This window comes from Aspergillus aculeatinus, assembly GCF_003184765.1.
Source record: "Aspergillus aculeatinus CBS 121060 unplaced genomic scaffold BO66scaffold_29, whole genome shotgun sequence".
Taxonomy (NCBI): Eukaryota; Fungi; Ascomycota; class Eurotiomycetes; order Eurotiales; family Aspergillaceae; genus Aspergillus; species Aspergillus aculeatinus.
This window is the reverse complement of record NW_020291498.1, coordinates 404,452-416,556: the sequence shown is the minus strand read 5'-3', so window position 1 is coordinate 416,556 and position 12,105 is coordinate 404,452. Positions and strand designations below refer to the sequence as shown.

The window sequence follows — 12,105 nt, the reverse complement described above, 5'->3', positions numbered from 1 at the left end:
TCGTTCTCTCTAAGCCTGAGATGCTCGGTTAGATGAATCCTAGCTTGTCATGGTTCTCTTGCAACAATTGCCCTTGCACGTGACCGTGTTGAGCAGAATGCCTGCCTTTATTGTGACGCCAAGGTAGTTTATTATTTACGTGACAGAACCAAAGGAAGGAACTTGGTGCCTACAGGCAGCCATTCATGAAACTGTCACCGAGGCCTTAGTTAAACATATTACGAAACACCTTCCGATCAGTTCCGTCTGCTGTACCTAGTTACCACATTCTCCCTAGCCAAGGGATACCGAGACGATACCTAGAGCATCAGCTGCATACTCCCAAGGAGCAAACCAACGAATCAACTACTAGTTGGGAGGTGAAAGCAACCATCTTCTTTCACAATGGATACAGCGCAGCTCTCGCAATTGAGCCGGAACCTGAGATCTCTCCCTATACCCACTACGACCGATGATCTCGAGGAGACGTTGAAGAAGCTGCAAGACCTCGCCGAAGTGGTCACGCAGGGCAATAGTCTAGCATTGTTCACCGGGCTGAAGCTTGTCGCGCTACCCACCCGAGATCCGGAAACCCTGGCCAAGGAACAGATGTCACCCAACGAGATCCTCCTCTATGAGGCATGGAAGGCAAGGAAAACAAATCCCAACGTCGAGGGAAGCCTGCTCCCAAGCTTCGATTGGATCGCGAATGTGGCGCCGGTCCCTCAAGGCGCGCATAGTCTAAAGAAGCTCACGAAGCGGGCGGCGGCCATGGATGTGGTCTTCGATCATCAGGGCGCTACGCCGGAGAACGCTGCATGGCTGACCTCGCGTATGCCGGCAACATTGCCCCTGGTGAAGGCGGTAGCCAGGATTTCCCATTGCAAGCAAAGTCTCGAGCAGCAGAGCCAGGCGCACTTTCGCGGACTGTCCGACATGGAGGCCGCGGAGGTTGAGACTATCCGCAAGATTGTGGCCGTGGCAGAGGCCAACACAAATCGCGAGCTGGAAAGGATGCGCCGATTGGCTCGGTCGATCAAAGAGTCTGCGTCGATCATCAAGTCCCGCGCAGAGGCTCTGCAGGAATCTCGAGACCCTGTCTCAGCTTTACATGAATAAGACTGAATGAGTCTGCTCTCGAGAGATCATGATGAATTATGAATTATAAAGGGGAGGAGCAGACGCGGGTGGTCGGGAGAGCTTTGATAAGGGCTTGATAAGGTGAAAGGGAGAAACATCGATAGAGATCAGTGGGTGGACACGTCAAATCGAGACTCGTACTCCGTAAGTAGCTATCATCAGGGGAATAGCAAAAATCAGTGCAGTACATATTGAATCTACAGGACGATACACATCCAATGCCCTCGGATCGATGTTTTGGCCAATGACGCAAGGCTCAAAGCACTCATACAGAGTCGACCAACCCCAAGCCTCGCGTTGTTCAGATTGAGGCAGGTGTGGACATCATCGGATATTGATCTGGGTCTAATCTGCCTGAATGCGCATAGCCAAGACCCGGAGTAGGAAAAGAACCAGAAAGCCGAGCTTTTGGGGGGAAAGGGACCCTGTCGGTCAGGACTCAGCACTCAAGAGAACCTGAATCTCCTTTCCTTCCAGTATTCCCTTTCCATTCCTTCGACTTCCGGTATTTCCAGCTGTGCTCCATTTTCGACCGCTAGGCAGCAACCCGGCATTCTTTGTGTAGCCGAGCACCTCCTTGGGAACTGACGCACTGGACAACAGGTGATCCAAGACATGACTTCATACCTCACAACTAGTTAGGGAGGTCTCAGCCAGGAGACGACCTTTTTCTCTTCTCTTCACAGCACTCCAGCGACTTGCGGGTCGAAATGTCGAGCAAAGGTGGTACCGGTATAAGTTGGGCCCCTTTCCCCTGACCACTTTTTCCAGCTTGTTGCCATCGCCCAATTAGTACAGCATCTCCAGGAGAAAGAGACGGTCTCTACGGAACGGAGTACGTTGAACCATAGTGTACTGCACACACAAAGAGCAGAGGGCAGCTGAACGCGTGGGTTCGGAGTACTGCTTATCGACCGACGACCGACCCGGGAGACGTCATATCGCAGCATCGCCCTTCCACTCCCCAAACGGCGAGTTCGAGTCAGGCGGCGGAGTGAGTCCAGCACTGACTTTTCGGCTTGAAAAGAAATTTCTCGTATTCGGTTCCGTAGGTTGCCGTTGCACGCCGAAGGGGGGACCACTCGTTATCAGCACCAAGTCGTAAAATGAACGAGGCACTAAGAAAGCGGCGGGAATCCCTTCACCCACTTCTGCCAAGCTTTCAGGGTTTTTGAGGCAGGGGTCCTATTCTCCAAACCCTTTGCCTGTCTCCTTGCGACCACACCACTTGTTGCAGGAAACAACAGCCCTTCGTCGTAGAAAACAACTTCAGCATAATGATAATCTTTCCAAGCAGCGCTGCAGAGATTCTGCTGGATGCCGACCCGCGACCCTTCAGAAGGGACAACAGCATTGGAGTAGAATCACAGGTGGCAACAATAAGTCAACACTAGGTTTAGCCTGGAATGTCATGTTGTGACAATTTCCACACTAGCGAGAGGAGCGCCAGGCCGCTAGCAGCACTAACAGCGGTGCGTTGGGCCTGTTTCCTGGGCCACATTTGACTACTATGTATGTACTCCGTACTGTCCGATACTGTCCCCTGGCTTTCTGTGAGTGGACATCTGCTGATTAGTAGCTACAATGTATTCCATTCTACTCACACAATTAAACGTAAACCAGCAGTGCATTAAATCTTCTGCGAGATATTGTATCCGTATTAAGGTTCAATTTCAACCCCAGCACGCTGCTTGACAGCTGGAACGAGTGCTAAATCACTGGACGCCGACTTCAATCAAGTAATAGAAACCTCGAATGAACACCCTGCACTGGAGATGAGAACAACAGAGGACCCACGCGATGCTGGCTCGCTTCCGAGTGAACCGTGTCTCTTGACAGGCCCGAACCAACTCTCATTTGATTGCGTACCGAGGTGCATGACTCTCGATGATTTACATTACGGTCCGAACAGATGTAAATCACTGTGATGACATAATAGTCGAAACTAACTCAACAATGGGAACCGTGCTAACTGCGCTATATAGCTGGGCTGAGATGGTCTAAATTGCCAGCAGAGACATTTTCAGAATCAATCTACGCAACATCTCGGTCCTGTGTTTTGTTTAGAATGAAGCTGAGATTAATTCTGCAGCCAGATGTGATCACGGAATAGCCTCGGGGTACTTGCCTGCGGAATAACTTGTCTCGTAGTAAGTAATATTCCGGAGACCCTGGATGCTTTTTAGTGAGGGTCTGCAGCCACGAATTTACTAGTCAAGTTCCAAGGCTTTGAACACGGAGGTAGAAGCCCAGCGGATAGCCGAGCTTGGGTCTTGGCCGGCGAGTGTACTGTACATACAATTGAACTTGGATGACAGCATAGCGTTAAGTTAGAAGTTACAGTAGTAGTATCGCTGCTCACCGAAACTGTGAGCAGTGCGAACTCAAGGTTGAGGTCTGACTGACGCTGTTGATCATTGGCAAAACTCGTCGGAGACGAAAGCGACTGAAGGACAGACGGACAGGACTTGGAGCGGTACCGAGCGTTAGGACGGAGTCGATGAGACTTTCGCACTGGTTTCCCACCCACCCTGAGATTAAACTGTGAGAATTTGATCAATTTGATCTAAACAGGTGGGCGGCCGCTACGGCAGGGTACTGGACCAAAACAGTAAGGCACAATTTGGTCCTGCGTGACAAGAATAGACTAGACTACACTAAGCCGGACAACCGTGAGACCCTGAAACCGAAAAAATGATCGTTGTATCATCACTAGCAGCATCATCGAGCCCGGCAAAATTACGGGCATTCCACAACGCTTTGGGTATCAGACCAGTTCCGGATTCAGGCAATCCTACCTTTCCTGTTGCGGAGGTGATGGAGGTTTTCGGGGTTACACTCTTCCTCTCTTATATCATTCTGAGCTCTTTTCAAATTTCTCAAGGCTTTGGTTGTCTCCGATCATCCTTTAATTGAATAGGTTATTGTCAGGTAAGCATAATCAAGGGGGAGAGAGAGAGGAGGGGGTAGTCCGAGATAATAATCCATTCGAGGTACTCCGTACAGTCCCAAAACCTTCGAAAAGATAGCAGAAAAATAAAAGGGAAAAAATGTTTGACTAGCTCGGAGCTCTTGTTGCAGTGGTGGCTGGATGATAAGGCAACTCATTGGCCCCTGAAGACAGGCTGAGGGAGCGGCGCCAGAGCCGAGAAATGTGGCCATTTGCCCTCAGTGACTGGCTATCGACTGTGACCCTGGGGCGGGATGACCCTACGGAATTACTGCTTTGGGTGCAGTTATGCGGGGACTGTGACCAGTTCATACCCTATTATATCAGTTATTATCAATTAGATCCAGTTAGATTCAATTGGCGTCTCCACTTCGACCATGGCCAAGAATACCTCCCAAGGACCAGGGAGCAACCGGAAAGCCAGGCACCTCTTGAGGCCAACCCATGATCCGGGGCCCACACGCCTTGTTTCACGGGCAAGACACCTTAACAGTCTAGTCTAGCACTACTTAGTGGTCTAGCAAGTACGAAGTAGGGACTAGTTGATTCTCCTAAGGGAGGAGTCAGTCCCTAAAACTAAGTAATTCCTACCTAAATACGGAAGAGTGAAAGAGTCTCACGCTCTCTCCAGGACAGCCAGGGCAAGCAGAATAACAGTCGCCCTGAAGGGGAAATTCACCACCCCATTCATCCATCCATCCATCCACCATCCATCACCACGGACCCTGCCTCCGCTTATATCGTCACACCCTGAATTTACCCCATTACTACTACTAACTAGTTACATCTAATAATCTAATAACACCGGCGATTTGTCTGCTCTCCTCATTCTTTTTCCTCTGTCATCTGTCCTCTGTCACCCTCCCTCCCCCTCTCAAAAACAACCAACCTTCCCTGCGACGGACCACACCCCGTCCGTCTTCCTCATCATCTCCTCACCTCCTTCCTCGGGTTAACACAGGCCCTGACGCCAGGGTCTGTTTGTTGCTTTTGAACGGCCGATCCAAGCTGACTCAGTCCTCTCCTTCACCTGCACCCATTAATCCGTCACGAGTCGCTTGACCAATCCTCGACTGACCAAATCTCTCATTCCTTTTCCTCAAGCGCTGGCAAAAGAGAGTACCCTACGGTCGGCTTTAATTCTAGACTGGATTGCCAACCCATCAGGACTTGGTAGCAGCAGGAGACCATAGAGGATTTACGAGGGATTTTAGTCTCGCGATTCGCGATCGGAAAACACCGAACTCCATTGTTGGTGGGATCACCCTTCCTGGCTACTTCGACCCATCCCGCGCAGTTTTGGCATGCTTTAGGGGCGTTCACCTCGGAACCATCGCGTGCCTCATTATCTGTCAGCATCATCACTTCTGATTGTCGACTTGGTCACGAGCATGCTTGTCGCCCTTTCCACGTCTGTTCGAATTATCTGCTTGGTCTTGTGACGTAGTTAGGCCACCTCTTTCTGCGAGGACGTTGTCCGACCGTCGACGAGATCAAATGGCAGTCTTTGATGGAATCGGGTCTTTGCTACGACCCTGTCTCGCCATTTGGATGGTACTGGCGACCATCATCACCCCTGGAGCTTCTCAGTTCTGTTCATTCTGGAGTGGTAATTGTGTTGATGCGCTGGCACAAACCGCCGTCTCTTTTCAATTCCCTCCGCTTTTCACTGACAACCTCAACCTTTACTATGGATTTGATGCCAATGCGCGCGGAAAAGGTCAACAGCCCATGACCAAGGTCAGTTACTGGCTCAGCTATGGAGGCAACATCGACAATTCCATCATTATGGGCAACCACACCACCGAAATTGGCTTGCGGGTGGGCAATTTAACCGGCACACCTTCGGGGTCCAACAATGGGTGCGACGGCGTCTGGGGCCCGCAATGCTCCACCGACCTGAAGGCATTATTGACCGAGGCCCTCTACGGCCTCACCAGCAGTGGGGAATACTATACATTTCCACTGCAGACCGTCCTGAGCCAAATGCTTTTGAAGAGACCCCACCTCCCGAGTTGTTTCCCGCAGCTGTTCGACGTTGGTGGCATCCCTACCATGGGTATGTAATGCTGCTGCTCTGTCTGATTGTATATCATCAACTAATCCCACGTGCAGCGTTCGTCCAAGAGACCGGTCCCGACCAGACTGCAACGTTCCAGACCGCCGGGTCGAGCAACAACCCGTGGAGGACATGGTTCCTCGACAACATGACGGCCCATGAGCAAGCTGCGCAGGTCGCCGTTGCCATTATTAGTCGTGCGCCTGCGTACGATGGTCTACTACCACAACAGAGTGGTGATGTGCAAGTGGAACTTGTATGCACTCAGGCCCCCTCTTCCGGGAGCTCCTCATCACCAAGTAGCGGCTCATGAGACCTCTGCATGTGGTTACTTGGTTCCTCTTCTAAGTTTCTGATGCCTGGAAACACTAAGGCATACAAACATCATCACGGCCTCTGTGCCCTATCATTTATGACCGCCGCGCACGGTCATCCATTGCGCACAGGTCCGCTTGCTCCGCCGAGCTGCATTATCATGGCAGTGTCGCGGCAGCTTACACCTGTTCACTCGACAAGCTTGAACCTTGCGACCTGGACATTCTATGAATGGGGCACTAGGCAATATCGGGTGTCTACAACATGTCGACAAGCAGTGGTGTCGGATTGATATTGAGGACTACCCCTCGAATAGCAGGGAAAGGCTGTCTTGCTGGGGCTGATGATAAGCCAGATTCATCTGCCAGCCTCTGCTGCGACCTTGACCATCACCAAATGTGCTTGTGCTGAGTATGTCGTGAATAGGGCGGCATGCTTGTAGGACGCTCCATTACTGGGACTGCGTTTGACAGGATCTCTGCCAGTCAGTCCAGGGAGTAGCCTCGTGTCGGCTTGCATCTTTAGCTGGGTTCTTGTCAAACCGCAGTAGCGGGCGCTATTTATTCGAAGCGCGAACTCTGAGCGACACACATAATATACATCAACATGAGTCATTAATATATTAGATAACTGAAATCAGAATCCGCACCCCTATAGATCCCAAAGCTCCCAACACCAAGATCCATATCCTGTATATATGTGATCACCCGTCTTGAATCACCTTCACCTCCTGGAGACCCCCCCCCTCAGCCACAATCTCATAGCCAACCTAACCACACACCCCCCAAGCACCCCTGAACTCTACAAAGTAGGCCACCCCATCTCAATCCCCTGCAACTCCCCCGGCCCGCGAAAATCCTCCAGGATATCCGCCTGCTCACTGAGCATCACCCGATCCGTCTGACAGCCGACCCGCGCCAAACCCCGCCAGCGCTCCAAATCCGCCGGGTTCCGCTTATCCCCCTTGGCCTCCTCATTGCGCTCCCAATGGCCCTTGGAGAACGCGATCAGCGTCGTGATTTTTCGGTTGGGGATATCGAACACCAGCGAGCAGATGGTGCCCGTCTCCTCGAGCCAGTTGCACTGCCACAGCTCCCCCGGCCGGATGCACTGGTACGTCGCGGTCTGGAAGTTCCGGCGGCCCGCCATGGGCCCCCCGTGGATGGCGTAGACGATCCGGTCCTCGTTGTAGAACCACATCTCGTAGCGCCATTTCTCCGGGTTGCCCGCGGCGTCCTGCGCCGCGTAGTCGTAGATGAGGTGGCGGTCGCGCAGGTCGGTTGTGAAGTGCGTGGTTGTGGTGGGGGTGGCTGGGAGGGCGGGCATTTTTTTGTTGGTGGTTGAGGTTGCGTGGTTGGTACTAGGTAGGTTTGGTTTGGGTATAGTATGTGTTGAGGTTGTTGGTGTGTGGTTTGGTGTATGGGTTGGGTGCGCGTGGATTGATGAGGGTGGAGACTGAGCAGGGATCTTTGGGTCTATATATATCTACGATTTTTACCCTGGTTTTTTCGAGATTGGATGATTCTGGCATTGTAGAACTGGAGTGCCGTGGAATCTTCGGTCTCTCTATCGGGTCTGGTACATATGTCACGCTCTCGTGTGCTCGGCTTTACGTCTCGGGATGAGCGTGTCGGATGAGGCGGGATGGGTGGGATGATGTCATTTCCTGGGTTTATGGTCTGTAGGGCTGGCTGGCTGGCTGGCTGGGTGTTATGGGGCCTTCTTAAAGCAGTGGTGGTATACCTATTTACTTACGGTGTACCGTACCGTTGACGACGTTGTAGTGGGGATTGGATGGGATGGGATGGGTTTACTCGGTTGGGGTGAGCGGCAGTTTCGGCCGGGTTGTGTGTGCCTAGGCTGGAGGGTTTGCCTAGGTTCGGTGGTGGTGGGTATCGTTTTAGGATGTGTTCGTGAGGTGCTGTGGATGGTGCTGGTAGTTGATGAACGCTGTTTAGGTGCATTGTTCTATGTCTATGTTTCCTACTAGTATTCTTGGTTGGGTTGGGTGATTTGTGCTCTATGTGGCTGGAGATCTGGTAGAGTTGGGGTTCGGCCGAACCGTTGCATGATTTGCAGTCTTTCGCTATCGCATCCAACTGTACGGTACATATGTAGCATGAATTGGTTCTAATTGTTGCTGATAATGGAGAAGGACGCCTCAATTTCCGCCCCTCTGCTTCATTATCGCTGAAGCTTTGAAGCTACTAACGTACGTAGTGCGCACTCACGTGGTGTTGTTGCAGGCAGAGAGCCAAGATGGCCCAGGCGCTGCCGCTCGGCGCCTTATGCGGGGCGAATTGCTCGCTAAACTTCTACCGTCAACGCCGTCGATCTTGCCAAGCAAGTAGTCTCATGAGCCAAATTGGCTTTCCCTCTATAGTAAAGTTGTTCCTGCAGATTTGCTGGCCCTCCATGGTCTGTGTGTGGCTCGAGGATGGTCAGCTGCAAAAGTGAATCTTGGTTTCTTTTCGCCTATTGTTGGAGTTGTTAGCGCTTAAGGGTCTCAGACCGCACAATGGCGATGGCTGGATTGCAGCGGGATGCTGTTGGGTTTTACTACAGTAGTATGTCGGGTTGCTAGATTCTTTGTATTCCAGGGGCAAGGCGTGCTATATATCTGTATGAGTCTCGAGGCTATGCTGATTGCAGCTGCGATCATGGCATATTTGTGGATACATTCGTGTGTGCATCGCTACAGCACTGGAAATCGGCAGCGACTGATCTCGTCCTACGCTCTGACCCGCTTTGCTTGACGATCATCAGTCATTCCGATACTCGATGAACGAGATTGGATCTCGATAGAGACAAGATAGATGTTCGAAAATTATACAGTCTCTATCAATGCTCTTGAACTAGCACTGGGTATATTTCTGTATGGCTACTAGGGGTTGGTGGGACCAGTCCACAGACCGGAGCGATCGATCAGAGCACTCGGCGGCGCTTGCAGTCATCGAAGGATTCCAGATCGGGCTGGACCTCGTCGGATCTGCGACGGTGGACACGCGATAATACCACTGGCGCCTACTGCCGTAAACCGCTCGGAGAAACAGTCTGTGGCTTTCCAGAGAGCTTAAGTATGGGGCTTCTGGTATAGTTTGGGACCAACGAGTCATTGACCAGACAAGGCGATCAATGCTCCAATACTGCCTGCGTCACTCATGGGACTAGAACTCACCTAGCTCAATGGAAAGTCAACGTACCAGTCGATAGCTAAAGCATTACTGCAACATTTAAAGTTTGCAGTTCCACTGGGGAGGGAAGACCCCAAGCTCATGAGAGAGGAGTCGGGATCGAATCATAAGCGAAGCTGGTCCGACGTAGCTGAACGCCGTCATGTGTGACGGCATCAACGTTTCATATCGGATGAGGGCGGAAAATATGATGGGCTTGACAACGGTTGATTGCATGAGAGCTGCCGGTCGACTTGCTGTGGTGTGTCGAATGGTAAGTGAGCCCTGACCATCTGTGACCATAGGAAAATGCAGGGAGAGCTAATTATACTGCTGCAGAAGCGCCCGACTGCGGACAAGACTTTTGGGTATTATACATAAGAGATTTCAAGACATTGAGTCGATAGGCTTTTTCCCTTTTGCACATAAGAGTATAGAATTTTTCTCCTTCGCTCCCTCCACTATCGATACTACTTCACGTTCGATACTTCCTCAGGAGTGGTTGAATAAGCGATTTGAACCGAAGTGTGTGGTGGTGATTTCATCTCATGATCTTCTCCCCCCCCTCCCCGCTACCTGCATGACGTAGCAAACACAGCATAATCGTCATCGTCGGCCCGTCCGAACATTCCGCACTTAAGCAACTATCCCCTCCCACCATCTGAGGATCCACCCTCAGCTTTATTAGACGGATCAGAAGTCCGCTGAAACACGATCGATATCTTCTCGAAGCTCAAGTCACTGTTGCCCGGGGCATCCTTATCGCTGTCTCACCCATTCCAGGACGAACTAGCCTATCAGATCAACCGGAGGATCTATACAACCCGTTTTTATACCTTGACAGCTTTAGAATCCATTCAAAATGGTCGGAAAGGCTATCCCGCTCGGCCTCAGGCTCTGGGAGGTATGTGGCACACTCCCTAGATGGCACCTTCGTCAATACCAGCATTTCGTGCAGAAGCACTGCAGCAGCGAAAGACTAACAGCGAAATGCTGGAATATAGTTCCTTTGGACTCTCCTCGTCATGGCCTTGATCGGTAACATGATCGCCGAAGCATTCGCAGGCAACCCTGCCACCGTCAACTATGCCATGTTCGTTTCGGCATTCTCGATGTTCACCCTCTTCTACACTATCCCCGCAACGCTTAACCCCGACTGGGCCATCCACCCTATCTTCCTGATCGCTATCGATACTCTCAATGCGATCTTCTTCTTGACCGCTGGTATTGCTCTGGCCGCCAAGCTGGAATGCCACAGCTGCAGCAACGACGTATGTAACCCATGAGCGGAACCGCAAGACCTACACATAGGCCACTCCCAGAACAACAGGAACTCTTGAAACATACGCTGACTCTACTATGACACAGAGCTACACTCTCAACAATGAGATCACCAATGGTTCGAACAACCGCGGAAAGCGCTGCCGTGAGGCTCAGGCCTCCACCGCATTCCTCTGGTTCGCCTGGGTCGGCTATACCGTCTCCTTGGTCTTCTCGATCATGGGCTCGCGCTCCGCTGGTGTCAACCTCCGTGGACGCACCGGCCCCGCCCGTGGTGCTCGCCCCAGCATGGCGCAGGTCTAAGCGTGCGTCAAGTATGTCCGTCGAGCCTGAACGGAGTCAACACACTGCTCCACCAGTGCTTCTCTCCCCAGGCGGCGAAAAAGCTCTGGACATACAAGACCTCGGGTTATAATGCAAAGGGATAAACAAAAGCTAAAATGAAACGGTAAAAGGGAAATGACTTACGACTGTCAAAGGACAAAAACGTATGGGACGCAGAATGGGCCATGACGCTACTCTCAAAGATGACAGTCAGAGTACTTGATCTGATATCTCTCTGATGGCCGGGTGTTGGCTGGTGAGATTCGAATATTCGACCGTTTGAAATGGTAATTATACTGGGATTTATTTTTGGATTCTGTTAATGGTTGGGGCTTGGGAATGATACGGGGCTATATTCGCTAGGCCGGATTGGGTGGAGTTAACACATCTTTATCTTCTTTTGATGTCTATCTGTTTTACTATGTGACTGATAGTATGTAATACTTGGATCTAATATTGTGTGACTTTTATCTTATTGTGATTGATGCCTGATTTTATAGGACAGTTTGGTAGATGCTCTAACTTCTATACATATATGTAAGCAAAGGGGGGATAGTAGATGTAGACTCCAGCATGTCTAAAAAGTCCTATGGTGGTTCGCAGATTCTGTACACGCTATAATCACAATCTAGGTAAGTCCATTATCCACCAGTGCTATTGTATTGTGTTGATGGATTGGCTGTGTAGCAAGACGAGATATCATCTATATCTACCACAGCTAGCAGCTTTCTTTACTACTAGTGACCTTTTGTATCTTTTACATGTAGCATAATATTCATTATCACTGTCAAAATTAAGATGCTAGATTACTTCATCCCTAATCATTTAAGTGATATCTTAGACTCCTACAACGTAGTGACAGAGACCAATTTTAACAGTGTTAG

The 12,105-nt window shown here is 50.8% G+C and overlaps 5 protein-coding genes across 5 annotated transcripts; 3 read left to right on the top strand and 2 right to left on the bottom strand.

Annotated features, from left to right (window-relative positions):
• Positions 1–102: 102 nt before the first annotated feature.
• On the top strand, positions 103–1,449 carry BO66DRAFT_105169 (uncharacterized protein). Its single transcript, XM_025641786.1, has one exon. It carries the CDS (start codon positions 385–387, stop codon positions 1,096–1,098), a length of 714 nt encoding a protein of 237 aa, XP_025503174.1. The 5' UTR covers positions 103–384; the 3' UTR covers positions 1,099–1,449.
• Positions 1,450–5,566: 4,117 nt separating this feature from the next.
• On the top strand, positions 5,567–6,441 carry BO66DRAFT_439415 (uncharacterized protein; the record flags this gene model as incomplete). The annotated part of the gene is made up of 2 exons (XM_025651153.1): positions 5,567–6,128; positions 6,185–6,441. The coding sequence occupies 2 exons, from the start codon at positions 5,567–5,569 to the stop codon at positions 6,439–6,441; spliced, it is 819 nt and encodes a 272-aa protein (XP_025503173.1).
• A 710-nt stretch (positions 6,442–7,151) lies between these two features.
• Positions 7,152–8,008, bottom strand: BO66DRAFT_104904 (uncharacterized protein). The gene has a single exon (XM_025641785.1). The coding sequence runs from the start codon at positions 7,767–7,769 to the stop codon at positions 7,245–7,247; it is 525 nt and encodes a 174-aa protein (XP_025503172.1). The 5' UTR covers positions 7,770–8,008; the 3' UTR covers positions 7,152–7,244.
• Positions 7,915–8,614, bottom strand: BO66DRAFT_392546 (uncharacterized protein). Its single transcript, XM_025647543.1, has one exon. The coding sequence runs from the start codon at positions 8,405–8,407 to the stop codon at positions 8,195–8,197; it is 213 nt and encodes a 70-aa protein (XP_025503171.1). The 5' UTR covers positions 8,408–8,614; the 3' UTR covers positions 7,915–8,194.
• A 1,401-nt stretch (positions 8,615–10,015) lies between these two features.
• On the top strand, positions 10,016–11,600 carry BO66DRAFT_351506 (MARVEL domain-containing protein). Its single transcript, XM_025644746.1, has 3 exons — positions 10,016–10,520; positions 10,621–10,887; positions 10,985–11,600. The coding sequence occupies exons 1-3, from the start codon at positions 10,479–10,481 to the stop codon at positions 11,198–11,200; spliced, it is 525 nt and encodes a 174-aa protein (XP_025503170.1). The 5' UTR covers positions 10,016–10,478; the 3' UTR covers positions 11,201–11,600.
• The last annotated feature ends 505 nt before the right edge of the window (positions 11,601–12,105 follow it).

Coding starts and splice junctions, on each gene's coding strand:
- BO66DRAFT_105169 (XM_025641786.1), top strand. CDS start 385: ATGGATACAGCGCAGCTCTCGCAATTGAGCCGGAACCTGAGATCTCTC.
- BO66DRAFT_104904 (XM_025641785.1), bottom strand. CDS start 7,769: ATGCCCGCCCTCCCAGCCACCCCCACCACAACCACGCACTTCACAACC.
- BO66DRAFT_392546 (XM_025647543.1), bottom strand. CDS start 8,407: ATGCACCTAAACAGCGTTCATCAACTACCAGCACCATCCACAGCACCT.
- BO66DRAFT_351506 (XM_025644746.1), top strand. CDS start 10,479: ATGGTCGGAAAGGCTATCCCGCTCGGCCTCAGGCTCTGGGAG. Junction 10,521..10,620: donor TCGGCCTCAGGCTCTGGGAG/GTATGTGGCACA, acceptor GCTGGAATATAG/TTCCTTTGGACTCTCCTCGT. Junction 10,888..10,984: donor GCCACAGCTGCAGCAACGAC/GTATGTAACCCA, acceptor ACTATGACACAG/AGCTACACTCTCAACAATGA.